At 31.6% G+C, this 25,261-nt stretch overlaps 2 protein-coding genes across 2 annotated transcripts in view; both read right to left on the reverse strand.

The window, feature by feature from the left end:
- Nucleotides 1-16,489, reverse strand: part of LOC145322062 (nuclear receptor subfamily 4 group A member 1-like) — a 42,305-nt gene extending 25,816 nt beyond the window's left edge. The window contains exons 1-2 of the mRNA XM_080163833.1: nt 16,135-16,489; nt 4,896-5,110 (exon numbers count right to left, since the gene is read on the reverse strand). Of these exons, the coding sequence (XP_080019959.1) occupies nt 4,896-4,931 (36 nt within the window). The 5' untranslated portion in view covers nt 4,932-5,110; nt 16,135-16,489. The remainder of the gene's footprint in view (nt 1-4,895; nt 5,111-16,134) is intronic.
- Mondo (MLX interacting protein mondo) overlaps nt 1-25,261 on the reverse strand; it is a 372,455-nt gene that overhangs the window by 135,739 nt on the left and 211,455 nt on the right. The gene's annotated exons all lie outside the window — the stretch shown is intronic.

A 25,261-nucleotide genomic window follows, 5' to 3' on the forward strand; every position in this document is an offset into this window, starting at 1 on the left:
ATTTCCGTGACCTTAGCAAAGCAATTGATAAAAATGGCCATTAATTAACTTAATTCAGGAGTGGTTTCATGAAGAACTTTATAAAAGCAAAGTTGTTCAAAATTTTAAATAAATAATCTTTGCTTTTCTTGTCATGATTATGCGGTAACTCCTAGTGGGTGAAAATTGAACTTGAAATTTTCAAATTTAATTTTCTCAAAAACCGCTGCATTTTAGATTTTATTGAAAAGTGAATTGAAGTTACCTAACCTAGGGTAATGAAATGCACTATGTCCCAATTTAGGTTCTGACACTAAAGTTAAAGCACCTTCGAAGGCACTGTGATTACCAAACATTTCACCCTTACTAAAAGTTTATTAAACCTAAAACTTAATAATAAAAAAGCTATAAATTAGTAAGAATAAAAAAGGCTAAAATCAATTCCGGAAATACTTCATTAATAAGGTGAAAAAGTTCGCCGCTTCTAATCTATATCTCTCATTTTATTTACTTAGGCAAGCACAAAGAAGCCGAAAAACAGTAAAAGGAAAATTATATCAACGCTTTTTGGTTAATTTTAATATTCATTAATTTTAATTTATTTAACTATAAACCTTAAAAAAGATATGCCTAAATTTTAAAGCTCTAGTAAAAATGAATAACACCGTACATGATATCAATAAAAAACTAAATGTTATGGAACAAACACTTGTATTTACTGAAAAAAAGAGGTAAAGTAGTTTTTTGCTAAGACGACTTATCCCTTCTTTAACTGTTGCTTTTGATACAGCAAATATACCAATTTTAAATACTCCCTTAAAATGCAGGGAGGGAGGAGACATTGGGATGTTTATTGCACTAGTCTCCAAGTTTAATAATAACTTTTTTGTTTTCGTTAAATTAACAACCTTTAGGACTTATTTAATATTGATTGGTTGGTTCATTTGGTTGAGTATCCAAAAGTTTAAACAAAGTTTCAATTGTAAGTGCATAAATTTATTGGCCATTGTCTTATCCCTTTAGATCCCTGCTTAAAATGTGTTGTTTGTAAATACATTATCTAATACATTAAGCAACATCTAGGGATAAGAAATAGGTAAAAAGTAATTGGGGTTAAAAAAAATTTTCTCTTTGATATCAAAATGTGTGATTAAAGAATTAACTTTTAAATTATACAATTATCTTTTAAGTTATTCAAGCCTTAATAAATATGGAACTTTGTATTTATTTTAACACATTGTGTTATTTGACTCATCCATAAATCCCTGAGAACGCTAAAAAAAAAGCCATGACTGTGCCAAAAAAAAGTCGGCACCGGAATTTGGTAAAATTGAGTTTGGTGCAAAAAAAGAGGCAACACTGATTTTGTAATGGGCTGTAATTGTGAAAAATGTACATAATTTTAAGCGTGGAAACTTTGCCTACTGCTGCTTTGTCAGGAGTATGACATGAAAATGTATGAAATGTACAAAAACAGCCGCAACTCTTACCTCACGCATTTAGAAAGGAGTGTCTTTTGATTATATACAAATTTTATCAGAGCTTTAAAATTATGTAAATATACTTATTTTTATATAAATTAAGTACTACGTTCCTAGCATATAATAGCTCACTATTCTGCTAAAGCTGAAGAAAAGACAAAAATCATACTATTTAAAAAAATATTGTAAAACCATCCTGAGCCTCCAAATTGTAGAGCAATATCGGTTAAGAGGTTAGCAAGATCTTAAGTTTTCTTAACTGACAAACAAAAACTTTCCTTCCTAATAGAATACTAGTTTCTTCGCCCCCAACCTCTAGGGCAGAGCGGTTGAGGACAGGGAAGTTGAATAAAACCATCCCAAAATATAAATAAAGCTTCACAGATAAGAACACCCCATTTGAACCAGTAATATCCGAGATCTTTAGCTTCAGACAAAAAAATCCTTACTACTTTCTATTACAGGATTATATTTTCTATTAACCACCTCCACCCCTCCCTCTCATGATACGCCCATATCCTGCTATAAGCACGCATATTTACGTACACAAAAACGTAGCGCATAGCGAAAATAATGTAACAAATTTTTGTGCGAATATTTTCGGATTTTATTTACTTTAATGCATACATAATTAAAAATTTTATAGAGTAAAAATTTTATCTATTAAAGAGACCGACTAATTATATTATTTAAAACAGAAAAATATGCATTGTCAAAAATCTTTAAAACCCTTCAGGGGTTTATTCTTGTCTGAAATGGCCTGACTAAAAAGTTTATTATTTTCGCAACTCACGTTTGAATTTATCGGTTTAACCAATGGACATAGGCCTCTGTTTATCAATGAAAAGTAAATTAATACAATCTTAACAACACAAAGTTGGTGGAGGTGCGTAGCAGCTCGAGAAGTTTGGGTTTAACGTTCAAACGATACAAAGTTTTAAATGCTTTTATTTGTACTAGCGGCTACGCTCTACGGGCGCTAGAAGCAAGGGGGAGGGGTATTTCTAACCTCCCATTTTTCTATTTTAGATTGAAAAGAGGAAGGGGGTATCTTCTATTGGCGATATCTTTAGGGCGGAATAAAAGTTATAAACATTCACTGTACCCATGGAGAAGCTTTACTGCACAGGAGAACCATATCGGTCCTGCAGTTAGCGAGATATTAATCTGTAGACACATTAATTTTTAAGGATTTTTACGGTATAAAGAAATGTAACACATCATGTTTGTCAGTCAGTTCAACCCCCTGAAGCAAAAGTTATCATGTTGGCCATCTATGAAATTCTTTCTATGGAGATTTTCAGCTTTTCTATTTGTGGTATTTGGAGAAGGAATGGGAGAGTTTTTTTTGATAGTTACACTTCTTATGAATGCTGTTATTCTTGTTAAAACTGGAGTTAAGAATGAATAAGATAAAAACTAAAATCTTTATGAGACGTAAAATTTAGTAATTCAAAAAAAATATGTATGAATGGATAAGAGTACCTATAGGGGAACTTTATAAAAAACAAGGATGACAACATCCATAAAAGCGAAGCACTGAAACGGTAGGACAAACGGACATTAACACTTTTATAGTGTCGGAACTAAATAATCAGAATATAAATGTATAAGAATCGGAGCAAAATTGTAAGTAAATTTGTTGAAAAACTGCTTGATACAGGATAATGTTTATGGACATACTTACATTTTTAGGACTTGATTATAGAGTTGCTTTGCTTATAACATTATACTTTGTTGTTCCACGAATCAATATACCAAAAATCAGATCAATCGGATGATTAGATCACATAAAAGTTTGTTGTTAAAAAAGTAAAAAAATCAACATGTTTAAAATGGACGTACGGACATTCTTGTTATGATTATAGAGTTGCTTTCTAAATCGTACCTAACTACTAAAGGAATCACCATGCAAAGTTTGAAATCGATAGGACAATTCTAACATGCCTAAATTAACGAAAAAAGCTATCCGTTTGTGACGGACGGACGGACGGACCGACCCTAATTATAGAAAAGCTTCGCTTTTAAAAATAGCCTAATACTATCCCAAGACAAGAATCTAAAAAAACGAAATATCCTAAACCTATCTTGAGGCCAGTGTAAAGCTTCCCTGAAATCGAGAACATACCCGATTTAGCAGTTATCAAAATCTTAAGGTACATACAAAAAAAATATTGTACGGTTTGTTTCTCTCACTCAGTCTGTCTGTTTGTCTGTCTTCGTGTATTGTTTTCTTTAAATATATATTATAATTATTGCCACAAGACCAAATAAGGTGCTTTTGAACTTAAAGTGTTAATTTTGGTGAATTCTAAAACATGCTAAGGACAGAAAATAAAGCTAAAAAATCTTTTATTTAAAATAAGCTTTTAGTTTTTAGAATTGATACTGTTAAAATGTTATGTTAATCATACATTTTAACTTTTAAATAACATATTAAATTTAATGATAAAAAGTGTTGATTGTGATTTAGTGCCAGATAACTAGAGACAAAACGGTGAAGTATTATATTTCTGACCCCCTCATTAAAAAAAATCTCCTCCGGGGGGGGGGGGAGTTCACCTAAATCATTTTAATCTAACCTAACACAAAAAATAATCACTAATTCTGGATTTCAAGGTGTAGGGAACGGGGTATTAAAAATTTACCGTCCAATGTCATATCTCTTCAGATTCCTGGGGATTCTTACTTATCTTGATTGAATAATGAGCGGGGAGGGGGGGGGGGGAGATTTTTCCCCTGGTGAAAAAAACGATTATTTCAAGACTGTGCTAAATTACCGTTCTTATTGACATATCTACACAAGATGATTCCATATTTATTCTTTAGGTTTTATAGCTAAAAATAAATATATTAGAAATATTAGATCAATTAAGCTAAACCTCTTTATAATAGAAATGTAAAAAAATTAAAACAGGTAGGTCAATTTAGAATTAATAAATGTTAAATTTGACCATAACAATAGTATTTGAAATCAAACAAATGGTGCCCCACACCCAAGGCATCTCCAAAATTTTGAAGTTTGAATTTTACTCCCCCCAAAATTAAAAAAGCCTAGGACTTCCTTGCTTATATGATATAAAGTTCCCCCCCCCCCCACAAATGAAAAAGCTTGGACGCCTTTGCCCACACCTACAAGCGTTTCCCCAAGTTAATCAATCCAATCCGTTCAAAAAAATTGGCAACTTAGATGTCCAATATATATCACCCTATGAATATAGAATATACGTGAATACTATGACTGGGGAAAAATTGTCTCCAATTTAGCTGGCTAACATGGAACTTCCTTATTGGTCAGTTCGTTCATCCAGTAGGAGGGAGGGAATGTTTTAACCCTTTGTGTGTTCAATTTATTAGAAAACAAGAAAATCTTAATTATGTAATATCCGAGTAATGATATATCCATTGGCCGTCCACCAAAAAAAACTGACTTACCTGGCTTGAATTTTGTCCTTGTTGGATTGTCAACATATCAGTCCTGTGGGTCCTAGCCGCAGCCGCGGAATTTGGTGTCTGGCGGTCAGCCGCGTCAGCCTCACAGTCCCGCCGCCCCTGCCGTTCAAAACCGATCTGCTCCCCGCCAATAATGTTTACAAGGCTGGCGATATCTTTGTTAGATTTTCTGGCTGGTTACTTGACTTCTATTTAATCTGAAAAAAAAGAATAATATACTGATAATTGTAATAAATATTTGTTTGTGAAGCTTTGTAACAATTTTTTAAGTCGTTATCCTTACATAAAAGTAACAGGAACTGTGTTTGTCTGTGTGTATTGAAGGATCACGTCTACCATTTAGCCGATATGGTTCTCCTTTACACTGTAGCTTCTCGTGGGTCTTTGGAAGATTTATAACTATTTTGGTACTTTCTCTCTTTCCTAAGAGTAATCACCCCTGGAAAAATATCTCTCGACCATTTCTTTTTCTTTTTAACAATAAAATGTAAAGTGGAGGGGCAACCGCTCCCAACCCCGTTCCACCAAGTGCCCCTAAATGCCTCTAGAGGCGACGCCGATAGTCTGTAATATAAAGTATTAAGAGTTATGGTTTTGCTGCAATAAAACTTCTAAAATACCTTTTGAACCTAAAATTCACTGTATCTTAATTTATCTTTTTATTGTCAAGCTTCTTATAAAAGATATTTGTCTATATTCTTATTCAAAATTCAAAGCATTTCGATAGAGAGTAATACAGGGGGATATAAAAATGTTCGATAAATTGAAATACATCCCCAATGATGTAACACAAAATTACAATTAGTGGTTAGAATGTTTAGACACTCAACCTACTGAACAAACCAATCAAAATTCCCCAAAGTTGGTAAGTCATCAAATAAGAAGAGCTATTACTTTGGAGACTAGTGTAATACACAGTCCAATGTCCCCTCCCTCCCTGGAGTAAAAGCATATTGAATTTAAAGGGGGGAATCAAAAATGAATTAAATACAATATTATTATTTAAAGTGGACAATAAAGGAGATTTGACTTGTTTTTTTTCAATTGAAAAAGCAAAAATCAATATAAATAAAAATCTATAAAGAGAACAAAAGAAAGAAGTTTTTCTATATAATTTTTATACATATTTTTGCCAAAAGGAAGTTGATTTGTTTATATTTACAGTTTAAACCAAGGATCTAAAGGGATAAGACAATGGCCGATAGATTAATGTACTTCCCCAAAGATGATACACAAAATTACCCCTTCTGTAGATAACAATTATTTGTTGAAATTCTTAGACACTCAACTTAATGAACCAACCAAATAAAATTCAATAAAAGTCCCCAAAGTTGTAAAGCCCACGAATAAGAAAACTTAAAAGCCCAATGTCCTCTCCCTCCCTGTTTTTTTTTACATATCTTTCCTTGCCGCAGTTACTAACGGACATGCGTTCTGACATATGCTAATATAGAGTAGCTACGCTAAAATGGTATATTTTAATTTTTATTTGTTTGTATGAAATTGTAAGATAACAGGCTGTAGTATATCAAATATCTATTCTTCGTAAAGTTTCCAAAAAGCTGTAATCTGAAAAAGTCTCTAATCGAGCGATGCATTTTTACCCTTTGTTTTACCCCCCCCCCCCTCCCTCCTCTTCCTCCCTAGTCAAATCCATTCACCCCCCTAACCATTATTTTTTCCCTCTCGAAAAAAGAATTTGACGAGGGTAGAAAAATCGTCAAATCAAATTTGTAGAATGATAGGGGTGCTATATGGGGCGGATATTTTTGAAATATTTGTGATTTGAATCTAGGATTTATAACTTTTTTTGGTATGATGATTTTAAGAATCCCATAGATTTTTAAACCTCTAGAATAAGTTGAGAATCTAACTCTGTTAAACCCAGATATGTTAAGGAATAAGACAATAGACAATAAATTTCTATAAATCCCCAATGATGACAAACAAAATCACTACCTTCTATAGATTACGATTAAGTTTTGAAATAACCAACCACAATTCATTAAAAGGACCCGAAGTTTTAGAGCAAACAGGGATATCCTACTTCCCTTAATGGTTAAACCTTTTCGCTGATTTTAAATCAACATAAGGCTTAAGTCATAATGTAATAATTTGAAAACTTTCCATGACAAAACTTATCTGTCTACGTAAAAAGATAACTCCCATAACAACATGTCATAATCATTCAGACATCCAATAAGTTAAGGCTAATATATACTAGGTTTTGTAATCCAGGATGCATAATTGTCAAAAATTCTCGTAGAATGCATGGCTCTCTTTCCGGCTAATATCCATGATTATCATTTCATACTCTCTAACTGCTATTCACATTCAATTTTTACATACCCATCACCACAAAACAGACTTCAACACACACACACTCACACACAAATACACACACTCACACACATAAATACACACAGGCACACTTATCACCACATAATAGACTGTGTGTGCTTTACAGAGATGGAATTTTTGGGACTAAAATTGTTATACTTCAAATCTTCAAAATAAGAAGAATTTTCACGTCTTTTCAACCATTTAAAAGTCAAGAATTTACGTATGATAATTTAGCACAATTGCAAAATTTCAAGGTGATCTAATAGATTATGTTAATATTGCAAAAAATAATATTTGTTCTTAATCGCTTCAGACGGATAATAGTCCTTTTTATACTTTTTTTAAAATACTAAAATCTTTACTATATATATATAACTAGCGGCTGCGCTATCTGTATTAGAAATGATTGGGAAGGACAGAAAAATAGCCTAAAACAATCCTAAAACTTAAATCTCAAATAAAATAGCCTAAAACCTAATTTTTTTTTACAAACATGCATGTTTTGATTTAGACTAAAAAGTTGCATGATAACAATCAGAAATTGAGCAAAAATTATTGCAAGTGCATCTCCCCTCCCCCATGTCAGATTGATTTAGAAGAAAAGCTTCTCTACAATGTCCGATGTCCGTATGTCAGAAATGTTTACCATGAATGTTTGTCTTTTACATATTGCTAAGGAAAACTCATTTTTCTTTGCTGCTATATGCAGTTTTCTGACTTTTCTAGTTCTCAAAGAGGGAGGGGACATTGTGCTGTTGATTACAATAGTCCCCAAAGGTTCAAAATAATGCTTTTTTATTCGTTGGCAAAACTACTTTGCAGACTTTTATTGAATTTTATTCAACCACTATCTGTAATCCAAAGAAAAGGTAATTTTGTATTGATTTAACGGCCATTGTCTTATCCCTTTAGATCTCTTGGTTGTTCTACACATCCTACTAAATTTTACATGTTTTTAAGCTTCGCCAATTACGGATTTTGATATCCTTGTTTTTATATATCAAAACATTTTTAAAACAGACACATATCATTTAGAAAAATTGAAGAAAAAAAACCCCCATACAAATAGTTGGACCCCCTTGGTTGAACAAAAATATGTTCCATTCATTTGAGATGAAATAAGAATAACAAAAAATTTTAATATACATTTTCCAAGTATAAAAATTCTAACATAATTTTGCGTCAACATTTTTAAAAATAATAATAGACAGTATTTTTGGGGGTTAATCTAGTATTTCTTTATAGATAAGAACAGATAAATTAAATCTGAAAATGGTTCTTTTATGTAGAGATAAATTTTTTTTTTGTAAAACTTTAAGAAATTAGGACATTAGTTTAAACCATTGTATTTCCAATAGAAATATTCCCAGAAATCAAAATAAAATCTGTCAAGACGTTAGCGAGATATTTAGCTTCATTCGAACTTCGTACTATAGGACACATTACAATCTTTCCCGATTTTGTATTACTTTTGCGGAACATGATTCCAGTTACGTCATATTTTTTTCCCGAAAAAGGGAAGGGGGGAAGAAAATCTCTTCAAAAGAGATGGGGAAAACCCCCTTTTCTCCCATATCTTTTTTCTTCCCCCCTTCCCTTTTTTGGGAAGGAAAAATATGACGTAACTGGAATCATGTTTCGCAAAAGTAATACAAAATCGGGAAAGATTGTAATGTGTTGTACTATAGCACTCAGCCAATATAGGTTAAAAATTGTATTTCTCGTATTCATTTGAATCCGGTGGATAGGAACCGGTTCTCATGAATACGAAAAAACTATGTCTAGCATCGTATTATATCCAGTTTTCTACGAATATAGAAATGTACAATCATAAGATTAAAACTAGTTTTTTTAGCCGGTGCCTTCGGCACCACGGGGCTAAAAAAACTAGTTTTAATCTTATAATTGTACATTCTATATCCGCGGAAAGCCGTTTATAATACGATACGAGAAATAACTATTATATAATTAAATCGAATCCTGTTATATAAAGTAGTAAAGTAACTTTGTCTGTATCTTTTAATTTAATTTTAATAACTACTGATTATATTGAGTTCTCTTTTCTAGGGAAGCTTTACATAGGTCCCCGGATGGTTTGGAGCTATTTTACTTCTAGATTGGAATAGTTTCAGTCTATTTTTTATACAGAGCCCTTATCAAATATTTATTAAGGAAAAATATGTTTTCTTGGGATAAAATACCTCCCTTGTAAGATATATTGTTTTTCCCAGGGAGGAAGGGGACATTGGGCTATTTTATACACAAGTCCCCAAAGTTTTACAGTAACGTTTTCTTATTCGTTGGCTTAACAACTTTAGAGACTTTCATTGAATTTAATTCATTGAAATCAAAATTGACTTTGGTTCATTTAGTTGAGTGTTCAAAGTTTCCAACCTTTAATTGTAATCTACCGAATTGGTAATTTAGTGTATCATCATTTGGGATGCTGCACATCAATGTATTGTTCTTTGTCTTATCCCTTTAGTTCCCTGTAAAATACCTCCCTTGTAAGATATATGGTTTAACATGTATGGTGCATGATTCCCAGAATTAAAATAGATACATTTCTTCATTTCTAAGTCACACCTAGTAAAATAAGTCTATCAGAAATCAGTATTCAGGAATATGGGGTGGGAGGCAGGGATCTAAAGGGATAAGACTAATGGACGTGCATCTTAAAAGTTATTACTCAAAATTACCCCTTATGTAAATTTCAATTAGTGGTTGAAACGTATAGACAATGACATTCAATTTAATAAACCAACCAATCAAAATTCATTAAAAGTTCCCAAAGTTGCTAAGTCAATGAAAAAGAAAACATTATTATAGAACTTTGGGGACTTCTGGTTGTGGGGGGATTCCAATGCGAAAACTTCTTACATATAAGAACAGTCCCTACGCCGCCCGTACGTTTGTACTGGATAACATTTTGGAATCGGTCGTTCGATTTCAAACTTTACAGGATGGCACTTGTGATAAAATGGTACAATTTGGAAAGAATAGCAATTCAATATTATAATGTGGAATGTCCCTTTTAAACATGTTGAGTTGATTTTTCAAAATTCTAAACATTCTAAGACAACTTTTTACACAATATAATCTTAATAATCAATTCTTTAAAATGAAAGTAAGTTTTAAGTAACTAAGTATCTAGTATTTAAGAAATTTTCCAAAAAGATTTACTAAATCGAACCAATTTTTTTTTATTTCTTGTCTATATAACTTTATGCTTGGATTTATACATATTTGATCCTACTTACTCCAACCAATCCCAGGGATCTCAAGGGATAAGATAATGGGCGATAAATTGGTCTTCAAAAATTGACAAAATTACCCTTGCTGTAGACTAAAGTTATTTGTTGAAAAGTTTGGACTCTGAACCAACCAATCAAGATTTTTGAAAATACCCAAAGTTTTATAGCCAACGAATGAGAGAACATTTATAAAACTTTGGGTACCAGTATGTCCCCTTTCTCCCTGAATACTACCCAAATATCTCCGCCCTTTCTCAATGTTCCATTTAAATCTTAATCTTACTAGGTACATATACAAAGGATACTCAATAGAATATTTTTTTGTCAGGGTCATACCTCTCCACCCCAAATAGCTTAAAACCTGCATAAAAAACTTTTACAAATTGTGGGATTACTGGTTCAGTCGTTTATGAGATCTGCGTAATCATAGGATGGGTTTTGGCTATTTTTAGGGGTCGAGGACCCCATACAGTAAAAATATAGATCAAAAAACACTTTTTTCTAAAGAGTATAAAAAATTTGCTTGTAATAATTTTCCAGTATGGCTTAGAAACCTATTAATATCCGCTGGATTAGGCCCTGTTCTCAGCCATACTAAATAATCATAAACATTACAGACAATTTTCCACGAACATTAAACTAAAAACCATAAAATTTACACCAATTAAAGCCAGTTTTGTTAGCCCGTGAATTCGGCTCCATGTGGCTTACAAAATTGGTGTCGATCTTTATTTTAATATCCGCGGGAAGCTGTCTATAATACGATGCAAAAAATAACTATTAAAGAGTGTAAAAAAAGATAGTTTTGTATTTAGGTATAAGTTTAAAAATAAGAATGTTTCTTGGCTTGCATCATACACCAATAAAAAAGCAAAGCATTCATATTTTGGGGGAAATTCTAGTTTACGCTCTTCTTTGCAGAAATATGCAAATACGCAAATATATATCTGATTATTGCTATATATGAATGAATTGTTTGTAAATAGGGTGTTACGTTTAATTAGAATAGAAACTAGCATGTTTAAATAATGGATACAGAATACGTGCATATTGTGAATTTTTGTCGTCAATTTAGGTCGCTAATATAGTCCTCACTATATTGTTCAATACACCCCTAAATTGTCAGGGGAGGGGATAAGGTAAAGGCATACGGGAAGGAAGATGGGGGGTATCGTTAAATTAGTCAGCTGGGAGAAATATTTATAAGGGAATGCATATATTATATAGTATCTTTTATAAAATGCTGAAATATTGGATCATGGAAAGAAAACGAAGTAGCGGGTTTCGTCGTATTTTCACAAAAGCTTTTGATAGGTTATTTTATGTTAGGTCAGGAAAATGTTAATGATTGCATTTGCCCCTTAGGGTTAAGAAATTGGCCTCGCAGGGTTAGAGCCCCCCACAGGGGCTAAAAAAGGAGAAAATGTTCTGTGAAAATACGAAGAAACCCGCTACTTCATTTTGTTTCTATGATCCAGACTTTTCCGATTGAGTTCTTAATTTTAGCAAAGCTTTAAATAGGCTCCAGGATTAGGCTATTTTATTTGCAAAAAAATTAGGCTTTTGGATGGATTTATTCTAGTTTTCTACCCATTTGTTGTTATAAAAGTAATAAAAATATAAAATGATTTAGGTTTTCCTTGATTTTTGTTTGCTTGATTATATTTGAAGTACGTATTTAAATTTGACTAATAACCTATTCCGAGTAATCAATAAGAGATATAAGTTTTCCGGAATTTTAATGTAGGGAGTAGATTTGAAATCTGCATCAAATTTTAAGGATTTTTTATAAAATTCGTTTTTTGTAAAATTCTTTATCTAAAAGCGAAAATACATTTTAAGTTAATTAATTTTGACCAATAGGATAGGTGGATTTTAAACTACCTGCGCTCTAATTGGTTGAATGATGTACGACATCCAATCAGAGCGCAGATTTTTTAAATGCACCAATCACAGATGCCAAAATTAATTAACTTAATTTGTATTTCCGCTTTTAGATAAAGAATTATACAAAAAACGAATTTTATAAAAAATCCTTAAAATTTGATGCAGATTTCAAATCTACTCCCTACATTACAATTCCGGAAAACTTATATCTCTTAGTAATCAATTCAATATTTCAAATATAATTTGAAAAATCAGAAATATAGTATAATATATATAATTACATGTATTTGGTAAAATAAGATCAATATCAACAATGCCACTCAAAAGGCTTAAATACTGCGCGCCAAACGCTGAACCATTAGAGCTTTCCCTTGCAATGAAGGTTTTTTTTATGAAGATTTTAACTATCAAAACTAATGGAGGGTACCATTACCCTTCTAACTGTTATCAAAAATCCCCCCCACCCCACAAGAGATTATAACTTGTAAAACTAAAGATTTAAGTGCTTTGTCGACCTACCCTCCATTAAAGTGTCCCTAGAGACATATATGGGGTTTTAGCCCCTCGATAGAAATTAAAGAGAATTTTAAAAGGTTAATTTCCCTGAGGCATGCATACATACAACTGACATGCGGCTGCTGAGCCCTGATGATTGACGACAAATTAGAAGGCAAAATAGTTTTCCTTAAGATAAAATATATCTTTCTATAGAAAAGTGTCAAAAGCCAGGAAGAAGAAGGGTATATTGGAATCTAAATTTTACTGGTGCCTAAAGTTTTATATACAAATTCTAAAATTTGTAGGTTTCAAAACTTTGGATACAGAATGAGATGAATCAACAATTTCAGTTTTACTCCAACAAAATAGTTAATTTTCGGCAATTTCAAATGGAATTAATTGGCTGACTAGCAGCCCCTGGTTATCAAGAAAATATATAAAATTATCGCCCATTATCTTATCCCTAAGATCCCTGACTGGAAGTAATTCCTGTAGGATGACTTGTGATACTATCTCTCTCTCATCGTGTGATAAACCATTGAAGGGGAACATTGAGACAATCCAAATTAGCCAGGGAAGTGATTATTGGCAAATTTGACTTCATTCCTCAATACATGCACTTGTACTTCATTTTTAGCAGCAGGGCTACTCTATAATTCCAAATGTTCGTCCGTCCAAAATACACAAAGTTGAGGAAAAGTGATTTTCTCGGCTCCTATTCCATATACACGGCTGAAACATCTCGTCAACATTTCCTTTATTATGAAGCATTATCAACAAAAAAAAGATCTATGGGAGTCGGACTGCTTTTAGGCAGCGTTTTAGCTGCTTTTATTTTTTCACATCTTGTTGTCGCCCTTTAAAGTGTAGACATCCGATGATATAAAACATCTTATCCCATTATATAAAGTAATATGGTTTTTATTGTCAGTTACAACTACTGAATCGATTGAGTTCTCAATTTAAGGAATACTTTACTTAGGTCCCGGGATGGTTTTAGTCTATTTTTCTGACATTTCCTAATCCTTCGAATACAGATAGCAGAGGCCCATGGGATAATTTGACATAATTTAAGAAAAACTCTCAATTTAAAGGAAAGGTTAAGTATACCCAAGCAGGGTTAGAGCTTTTAAAGTCTGTATAAATAGTATTAAAGATAGATCTTTTGTTGATAAATATTATTTTGAGTTAGGAAATCTTTTATTTTAGACTTTGTTATCCTTGTTTAATATAAAATATACAAGTCAGGCAAATTTTTGTTGTTGAAGGTCATAAATGGGAAAAAATAATTGTTACCTCGCCCCTAGAATCTAGGGGAGTGCGTAGGGGTCAGAAAAATAGCATAAAACCACCCAAAGACATTGGTAAAGCTTACTGAAAAGGACGATTAATTCTTTAGCATAAAATAAAAAAAATTATCCAAATAAGGAATTTTTATTTTTTTTTATGGAGTTAAAAATTAGATATAGCCTAAATTGTATTAAAATTGTGTCAAAAATGATCCAAGTGACGTAATAAAAATAAGGGATTATCCATCTCTTTTTTAGGGGTTTTCTTTCCCACTTCTCCTCTCATCTCCCTCATTTTATTACGTCACATAGATGATTTTTGACACAATTTGGGCTTTGTCTGAAAATTATATTCTAAGACAGTTTATACGCCAGCAAACTCCCATAATTAATGCCTATTTAATTTTATTTTGCAAACGGTATTAATTTGTGATAAAAGTTTGATATCTTTCAGTTTCTTTAAGGGTTCAACAGCAGCGCGTCAGCAGCAAAAAAGCCTTCAATTTAAACACGGTGCTTTGAAACCTTTCTGAAAAGGATTGCCATATTTTGGTCAGGTTTAGACTTCCAGCTGATTTTTAAAATTAAAATAAGTTGATTTCCCTGATTTTTAGAGGCAACTGACGTGCGGTTTCTTTTCATACATCTAATTGCGTTGAGAATTTTTTTTATTGATTATTTAATTTAGATCAAATTAAAAATTTAAAATCGTCAGTAATATTGTTCTTATTACGTCGGATTAATGGAACAATTTAGGTTTATTAAATATACGTAAATAAAAAAGTAGATTCGATCATTTAATTTAAAATAAAGGAAAATAATAATATATGCCAATAGCCAGGAGGGATGGGACTTGTGCTCTTTATTACACTTGTCCTCAAAGTTTTTATATAAACGTTTTCATATTCGTTGGCTTAACAACTTTGGGGACGTTTATTGAATTTTGATTGGTTGATTTAGTTGAGTGTCCAAGCGTAGCAACCACTAATTGTATCAATTTATTAGCCATTATCTTATCCCTTTAGATCTGAAATATGCGGAAATTCGGATAAGTTACGAAAATTTGCAAAAAGAGTAACAGAGAAAACAAGTCTACATAGTATCTCTTTAGAAGATCTTCGTTTCAAAGTTATCTAAGTCCTAAGACCATAAAAATTATAAAATGTTGTGGAGTTTTTATTCATATGGCATAGAGAAAAGGCATAAAAAGTTCCCAACATTTTTAACTAGTGCCAAATATCAAGTAGTTAGATAAATAACCATCATGAATCATATCTTTAAATAAATTGGCAAAAATGAGTAAGGTAATATTAAAGATTCTATTATTAACTTTTCTCAAAAAAAAACACATAAAAGTTTAAAATTCTTTTCAAATGTTTAATATGTGATTGTTAAATTTGCCATATAAACAAATGTTTGTTAACATATATTACAAGAATATAAAGAACCTATTTTCGGTTTATTTTCACTAAAATAATAGAATTTAGCTCAATAATTATTATTTCACCGCGAAAGATATTGATCTAAATCTATTTATAGTTCGTTTGATTTAATTAGTTTATACGACAATTAACGTAAAAGAAAAAAATATCAGATTCATGAAAAGGAATAATAAAAAACTCTTTTTGGAATCGTGTTTATAATTCTTTTAATTTACTAAATAACAGAAGATTATTTTATTATCCATCTGAATTCTTTTTTAAAATTTGACTAAAACCAACTTAGGACATATGTAAAGCATCCCTAAAATGGACAATTCAACTGGTTCAGCAAACAAAAAACCTTACTTCTTTATAAAAAGATTTTTTTTCAACCAGATACAATGTGTTTAAATTGAACTTAAGAAAAGTACATGCATTCATACATTAGTTGTTAGTTGTAGAGTTATTCTATTTGCTAGAAGCGCTGTCGCTAGTATTGTATATTTGATTATTAAAATATAGTATTTACCTAATTGTTGAATATTCATTCCATTTAAATTGAGATAATTCTTTTTTTTTCTTTTGTATCAATCACTAATTTATTGGGCAACCTTTTAAAGTTTTTAACAAACTTTATTTTAACAATATCAAAGCACTTTTATAATGTTTATCAATTAACAATTAATGTTTGTCATCAAATAGGTTGTTTTATTATTTTTTCTTTCTTAAAATGATAAGAATAATGCGAAGGTTGTAATGAAACTAATCTTTTTTTAATGTTTGTATCTGTATGTGTGTCTGTGTATATAAACCTATGATAAAAGTGTATATAGGATAGTTTTGCTGGGCGCTCTATTTTACATTTAAAGAAAGCATCCGCTCAGATATATCTACACACAGAGGAGGGAGCCTTGCGAAATATAGAAAAAAAAATCTGAAGGGACTGGGGGAATTACTGGGAGGGGGGGGGGGGCCCTGGTGGATATGATAGAAAAAGTTCCGAGAGAGGTGGGGGGGAAATGGGGGTTTCAGTAAAGTAGATTATATACGTTACTCTTTAGTATTATTAAAAGATTTAGATTTTTTGTCTCTATAATTAGAAAAAAATTAAACTCTTGTCTTTAAGATCTCAAATAAGCTCAAAATCTACATATAATAATTTAAAGATAGAAATCTAATATCTAATTCGATTTGAAGAATTATAAAAACAATAAAAACAATAAAAACTAACAGGAAGCTTTTCTGAAAAGTCTATCATATATGATCCGTCGTTTCAGAGATTTTTTATACATAAAAAGAAATATCAAAAGTATTTATTTACTAAGTCAGGGATCTAAAGGGTTAAGATAATGGTCGTTAAATTGACGTACAACCACAATGATGATACACAAAATTAATCCTTCTGTAGATTAAATTAGTGGTTGAAACGTTTGAATACTCAACTTAATGAGTCAACCAATCAAAATTCACAGAATTCCTTAAAGTTTTTAAACCAACGAATAAGAAAACGTTATTTAAAACTTTGTGGACTAGTGTAATGGACAACTGGCCCCCTTTCTCTCTGAGTTTAATACTTCTCAGGAGTTCCGTGATAGCATAGGATCCTCTCTTTAGCGCGCGAGAAAGGTGCCTTTTAAATTTTGATGTAAGGAAAAGGGATTTAAAGCATCATCTTTGCAAAGGTGTGTTTCTGTGTGTGTGTGTATGTGTGAGTGTGTGTTTGTTTGTGTGTATGTTTGTTTGTGTACGGAGAAATAAAGGCAACTCCGATGAAATTTTCATTGTTTTTCTTCATCCTCAGGGAGGAGGGGTAGGTACATTGGAGAATAAATTATAAAGGTACCCAAAGTTTTTTTTCACCCTCTCATTCGCTGACCTAAACTTGATTGGTTGGTTCAAACAAACAGTGTTTAAACTTTTTAACCAATAATTTAAAGCTAATGAAGGGTAAGTTTGTTTGTTGGCATTAGGTATGTATGTATCTATCATCCATTGTCTTATCCCTAAAGGTCCTTGTTAATTCTATATTCTATATTTATAGCTTTCTTAATCTGGATCTCATACACACTGTTAAAAATAATTTTTAAAAGCGAAGCTTTTCTATAATAAGGGTCGGTCCGTCCGTACGTCCGTCCGTCCGTCCGAGATAGATAGCTTTTATTCGTTAATTTAGGCAGGTTAGAATTGTCCTATCGATTTCAAATTTTGCATGATGATTCCTGTAGTAGTTAGGTACGATTTAAAAAGCGTAGCAACTCTATAATCATTACCAGAATGTCCGTACGTCCATTTTAAACATGTTGATTTTTCTACCTTTTTAACAACAAATTTTTATGTGATCTAGTTATCCGTTTGATCTGATTTTTTGTATATTGATTCATGGGACAACAAAGAACAATAGTATAAGCAAAGCAACTCTATAATCAAGTCCTAAAAATGTAAGTATGTCCAGAAACATTATCCCGTATCAAGCAGTTTTTGAACAAATTTACTTACAATTTCGCTTCGACTGTTTCGATTCTTTTATATTCTCATTATTCAGTTCAGACACTATACAAGTGTTAATGTCCGTTTGTCCTACCGTTTCAGTGCTTGGCTTTTATGGATGTTGTCATCCTTGTTTTATTTAGTATCAATTGATACTCTGGAGAGTATTGGACTCGTAAGTACGCTACAACTATATAATTAATATATAACACTATTTAATACTATAGAACACAATAATTATTACTATACAGAACCCATACATTTTTTAGTATCGATTGATACGCTCTAGGGTACTGGAAAATACGCTACAGAAATGTTTATTAAAATAGTACTATTTGATACACTCTAGGGTACTGGAAAATACGCTGTAGAAATGTTTATTAATTTAGTACTATTTGATACGCTGTAGAGTATCAGACAATACGCAAGAGAATAGTTTATTAAAATAGTAACTATTCATACCTTCTAGGGTACGAATCTGTACTGTAAAGAATAATTGAAACAGACACCATTCGTGCACATCTCTCATAGAAGTGTTTCAATGCTTGGTCGTTGTAGACAAAGATGAAATGTTACAATTTATGCTCAGATTTATAGTTTTGATTTTTGTAATTATGGCTGACCATAGTTTTTATTTTTAAGGATCATGTTTAGTCCTAAACATCTTTAAAGTCATTTTTTTACTAAATTTACATTTAAATTAATGTTTTATGGCTCTACTTGGTATATTTGTTGATATAATAAAATGTAAATGTACATATAATAATCATATATTATAAACTGATCTTTCATCCAAAGTAAAACAGTTTCATACTCTACAGAGTATCAAAAATTATGATAGAGGGTATCAAAAATTGCAAAGGAGAGTATTAAAAACTTACTTCTACCGTATTGAATATTATTCCAAAGAGCGTATTGGATAATACTATACAGACAAATACATTATTTAGTACTACATGTTACTTCATAGAACACTAAGTAATACTCAATACAGTATTGGAATCTTCCTTGTATCGTAATAAGGTTTTTTTCCTAGAACGTACAGATTGATACTATACATTAATGTGAAGAATATATAGTATTATCTGATGCTAAAAAAAAAAATTATTTTTAACAGTGCAATATTAGATTTTGATAGCAAAGCAACTCTACAGTTACACATCTAAAAGACTGTGGTTTTTTGTCATTATTTTGTGGGTAATGATCTTTTATGGATAATAACGTCTGTTTTCAAAATCAATAAACAACTGGCTTCAAAAAGAACACAAAGCAAAAACAAAAAGGAGTGTAGTTGGAATTGACCAAATTATGTTAGAAAAAATGCTTCGAAAAATACCCTAACAATAACCTTGCAACATGTTATTTAAAAAATTAGATTTCCCCAAAGAATTGATCTTTATTTTCCCATCCCTTTCCCTGGATTCTAGTCTTAGCGGATAAAACCATTTCTAAGATGTTTAAACTTTTTCAAGTTACGGGTCACGACGCACATGAAGAAATTATTACATGCGAAGCTTCTCTACAGATGAAAGAATCTCTACATGTTACCCTCAAAACTAGCGGCAGTTGTAAACTAATCGTTTATTACTCGTCAGGAAGGCAAGGGTTCATAGCTATCAGCCATAGCTATCTTACAACTAAATATGTTCAGCTTATTACAATTTACATCTAGGACTATCCAGGGATCTAAATGGATAAGACAATGGGCAATAAATTGATGTTCATCCCCAATATACCCCTTCTGTAGATTACAGTTATTGGGATTGAAACATTTGGACACTCATCTTTAAGAACCAACCAATCAAAATTTAATAAAAGTCCCCACAGTTTTTTAAGTCATTAACTTTATTATAAAACTTTGGGGGCCAGTATAATAAACAGCCTTTTGCCCCCTTCCTCTCTGAGGACTATACGATTAGTATTATGTTTTTATGAAAACGGCCAGATAGACAGACAAAAATCCTCTTTAACATCTCTTTAATTATATGGCTATGGATATTTTTGTCCCTGGTTATGTATGTGTAATGTGTACTATTGTCTATGTTCATGGATTAAGGATGTTTGTTAGTGCTGAAAAGTCTACTTTAGGTAAAATTTCTATTTATGGACAAATTAATTTGTTTGAATTTTTTCCATGTATTAAAAAAAGTCCAATGCATGATTTATTACTATATTAAATTTGTTACTTTCCTCAGAATTCTTAGCGAGCACAGAAGCCCCATTCCCTTATTGTATTCTATATTCGATTCTCTAACCCTGCGGGGCTGCCCTGTACCAACATAACCTGATCTAAAGTAAAACACAAACAGACGAAAAATACCACACTTTATTCTAAATAGAGGGTAGAGGGTTCTATACTCGACTAGGTACTTTCTCACTTTGACAGAAACATTTATTTAATGTTAAAGGGAGGATGGAGATACCCTCCCCCATAATAGTAGAAACCTTCATTGGACCTTCATAAGAAGATTCACTGTAAAGGAGAACCATTTCGCTTTGGCGGTTATCGAGATACTTTGCTACATACAGACAACAAAGCTTACTATTATTTAATAGAATATTTAACTCCGTTTTTTTCAGGTGTTGGCTATAATTTAGTTCATTATAAATTTCTTATTGACATAAATTTACTATGAATGAGGAATGCGCGGAATTTGCAAAATTTTAGAACCGAGAACAACCCAAATGGACAGACGAACAAGCTAATTTATATAGCAGCTACTCTACTTTAAAACTTACCAACGCAATAACACTATTTCACTGTATGTTTGTATAATAAGTATATTGTGTAACAGAAGATTTATTATACTGTACCTGTAAGAAAATATTCTTAGATCCCTTTCATTGGCTTTGTCCCTAAGGTTGGGTAATTAGAACTATTTGTGGCAACTAGCGATTCGTGGATTCGCCCATTAGGACATACACACACAACTTACTGATTTATTATACGGGATATGTGGCTACAAGAGTATTGGGAGGGAGATTAAGTCGACCCTCCAGTTTTAATTTAAATTTTGAAAAGAAAAGTAAAAAATTGGGCTGGATTAAATTTTTGGAAGGTGATTTCTTTTGGGAGGGTGCAGGTATCCCCCTCTAAAATAGTAATAAACCTTCAATAGACCAATAGGAACCATGTAGGTTCAGCGATTAGCGAGATCCTGAGCAGCACACTCACAGACAGAAGTCCCTACTGTGAATGTGATATAAATGCTCCTGTTTATTTTCAACTCTTACTATAGGTGTCACTCACCTGATGTAGTTTCAGAAGCCACCACATCCAAGACATCCAGCGGATGCTTATTTTTTTCTTAAAATAAGTGGAATCTTATTTTATAACCTTTATGAAAAACTAACTTACAGGTGGCAACCTCCAGAATGGAGTCAGCTGATTTGTACCGCGCGCATGACCGCCCGCACTGTAGAGAAAGGGACCCTAACCTAGCCGGTCAATCTATACTTATATGGGATTTCTAAAGTTATTAATGTGATAGAATCCCAATTCACAGTAGCATTATAAGAGCTTTAATGCTACTGTTACTAAAAGACTTTAGAAACATATTAGTATATTGTGCTTTACACCTATGTACAGGGTGTTTCAATAGAAACGTTTTTTTAAAAATCTTAATTATGCATAGAAAATAAAACCATTATATAAAATGCTTTATATATTTGAAAAACCTATTCTGGGACATTTATGTTTCAAATATTTAAAAATGATTTTTTCTACAAATTATGCCCTACAAATCGGTTTTTCTAAATGCCTTATTTTTGATGATTTACTGGTTTAAATATTTTGGAAAAAATGCGCACATTTTTAAAATTCAAATTGCGCGGCTTGTATTAACAGTAGAAAAACTTTATGCATACCGTTAAAATCGTCATAAACTCTAGATTTTGGATATATAAGAACCATTCCTGTGCTTGTATAGTATAGGAGCTACGTGGTAAAATGTTACAACTTACTTAAAACTTTTTAACCTTTCTCACATTTTTCAACGTAGCACCTAAACTACAAATAGCACAAAAATAGTACTTATATTTCCGAAAACTAGAGTTTATGACGATTCTAAAGGTATGCATAACGTTTTTCTACTATTAATTAAATCCGTACATCTTCAAAAATAAGGTTTTTAAGGTAAAATTTGTTGAAAAAATCATTTTTAAATATTTGAAACATTAATGTCCCAGAATAGGTTTTCCAAATATCCAAAGCATTTTATATAATTGTTTTATTTTCTATGCATAATTAAGATTTAGAAAAAAAAACTTTCTATTGAAACACCCTGTATATTATATAAAATTTTAAGCTCAATTATGAATTGAACATATAAATAAATCTTGTTGAAAACTTCATCGACTTCTATATTCGCGAGTCAAAAATGTTTTATTAGAAATACCCAAACCTTTGATGGTAACAATAACAGCATAACATTCAATATGAAAGATAGAGAGAATAAAAAGAGGGAGAGATAAAGATAATAGAGAGAGTGAGAGAGAGAGAGAGAGAGAAAGACGGAAAGAAACATTTAAGATTTTCTTTTCATTTAAAAGTTTTTAAAAAGATTTTTTTATTCATTTTCAAATTAATATTTTTAAAATTTACTTAGAATTTCCTGTATGTTAGGGAAGTAGGCGCTATTGTGTAATTATATAGTATTCTGATATTTTTGGCAGGAGCCCTAAGCAAAGCTTTCTATGAATCAAATGAATAAAAACAAAAAGGCTTTCGGCATATTACATAAAAGTGCCTAGTTGAACACAGAACCCCCCCTCCTCATTTTAAATGAATTAATAATAATAGGGGGGGGGGAAGTTTTTCGTTTGTTTGTTAATTACTTTATGTCAGTTTAAGATAGGTTAAATTGGGTACTGCGCTGGGTAGCCTTTTCGGGTTTTGCATTGCAGGTAATAAACCTTCAGGATTAGCCTCTCTCCCCACCCCCGCAGGGGTTATGTAAATGAATTAATTTAAAACTACTAACTTCCCTTATTTTAAATTTTGATTAAAAATAAGGGCAGAGGGTGTTTCAGAGTTCGATTAGTACTTTGAGGGAAACCCCCAGGCTTTCTTATTTTACCTCACTCTCGCACAGGCACACACACACACACATACACACACTCGCACATATGTAAAAGTATAGGGCTCCTAGGAGAGTGGTGATAAAAAAATATTCTTGCAATCAAAATTTTATTGATTCAAAAGGCTGGGAGTGAGGGGATATTGGACTGTAAATTTCACCGATACCAAAGGTTTTAAAACTACGCTATTTTATTTGTTTTGTCCAAAAATTTGATACTTTTATTGAACTTTGATTGGTTGATTCAAAACTAGTAAAGTCAAATGTTTCAGCCCATAATTTTACTCCACAGAAAGGGTTAAGCTATATCGTGGATGTACATAATTGTCGATTGTCTTGTACCTTAATATGAGTCTTTTTAGGGATAGTTTTATCTAAATAATACAAATTAACAACCTCCTTATATAAAACTTAGCATGACGATTCCTGTATCAGTAAGGTATGATTAAACACAACACTTGTCAAACAGTTTTAGTAGTGCAGTTATGGTGATTTAATTACTCTAAAAGATCTAGTTCTCTTGGGTTTTAGGCTATTTTTCAGACCTTCCCCACCATTCCCTAGTTTCTCGAAGCTAAGCAATTATAGCTTTTTAATTTACTTTGTCCGTTTGTCAATTCATGATTTTTTTCAGTTTTAATACTTATGAATGTTATCATCCTTGTATTTAAATTAATTTGTAACACCTTCCAAATTGTTGTGCAATTTGTTGCATTAGAAAGAGGGAAATTTGCAGAGTGAAAATCCCTTGGGTCTTTAATCAGGGAGGGAGGGGACACTGAACTGTTTATTACACTAGTCCCCAAAGTTTTATGATAACGTTTTTTAATTTGTTTCCTTAACAACTTTTGGGACTTTTATTATATTTGATTGGTTGGTTCATTAAATTGATTGTTTAAGGGTCAATTTTGTGTATCATTTTCAAGGATGTACATCAATTTACCGACCGTTGTCTTATCCTTTTAGATCCCTGGTCGTTAATTCTAAACATATATATTTCAATATTTATCATAATAAAACTATTATACAAAAAAGATATTTTTTTGTATAATAGTTTAAGATTTCAATTGAACCGATTTACTCTCCATTTAAGGGAAGCTTCTTATAGGTCCAGGTATGATTTAGTGCAATTTAATTTTAGATTTAAGTATTGGTAGGGTTTTGGCTATTTTCTGCAGATTTCTTCCCCTTCGCATACGTAGACACTAGATTCTAGAGGCACATCCGCTAGTATTATTGTATAATAGGATAATATGTTTTTGTTTCAATCCATTTGAGTTCACCATTTTAAGGAAGCTTTATACATGTCCTGAATGATTTTAGATTATTTTTTTTTAGATTTAATTTCCGAGTCAGTCGTAGACTATTTTCAGTCACCTCCATCCATCGCCAGATACAGAAGCACAATATTTTAGGGGCGCAGCTTCAAGTTAAAGTAATTTAACTTTTACTTTAGATAGGGAAATCGGAAAGATAAGGGGACAAGGTTTGAAAACTTCAATAAAACACTCGATTTAATTATGATATAGCTTCCTTGTATTTTAATTTATTTGATTTAAAAACTTAATTTAGCTTTTTAAACAGAATTTAGCTGTACAAGGGATTTTAGAATACTAGATGATTTTACACAAATTATTTAGTTGGACAAATTAAGCTACAACAAGTAGCAAGTTTAGTCAGGGATATCAAGGAATAAGACAATGGAGGATAAATTTATATATATCCTCAATGATGATAAACAAAATTACCACTTCCGTAGATTTAAACTATTGTTTGAAAAGTTTGGCCACTATATGTTTTGATTTAACAACTAATCAAAAAAGTACCCATAGTTAAGAGCTAACGAATAAGATAATATGGTTATAAAACTTTGTCAACTTTCCCTCCCTCCCTGAAGTATAGTACAAGTTTATTTAAGTAAAGGTATGCATGTTCTTTTTGTGAAGCTGACTTGTTTTTTATACTGTACATTCAATATTAAATCATCTATTCTATATATAGAATTAAATCCGTTTATCCGTCCCTACACCGTCAGTCCTTATCCGTATAGAAAATGATCATTGGTGCATGCAAATTAAACATAAAAATTAT

The sequence above is a fragment of the Acartia tonsa genome, chromosome 6, assembly GCF_053477335.1.
Source record: "Acartia tonsa isolate MP-2025a chromosome 6, ASM5347733v1, whole genome shotgun sequence".
NCBI lineage: Eukaryota > Metazoa > Arthropoda > Copepoda > Calanoida > Acartiidae > Acartia > Acartia tonsa.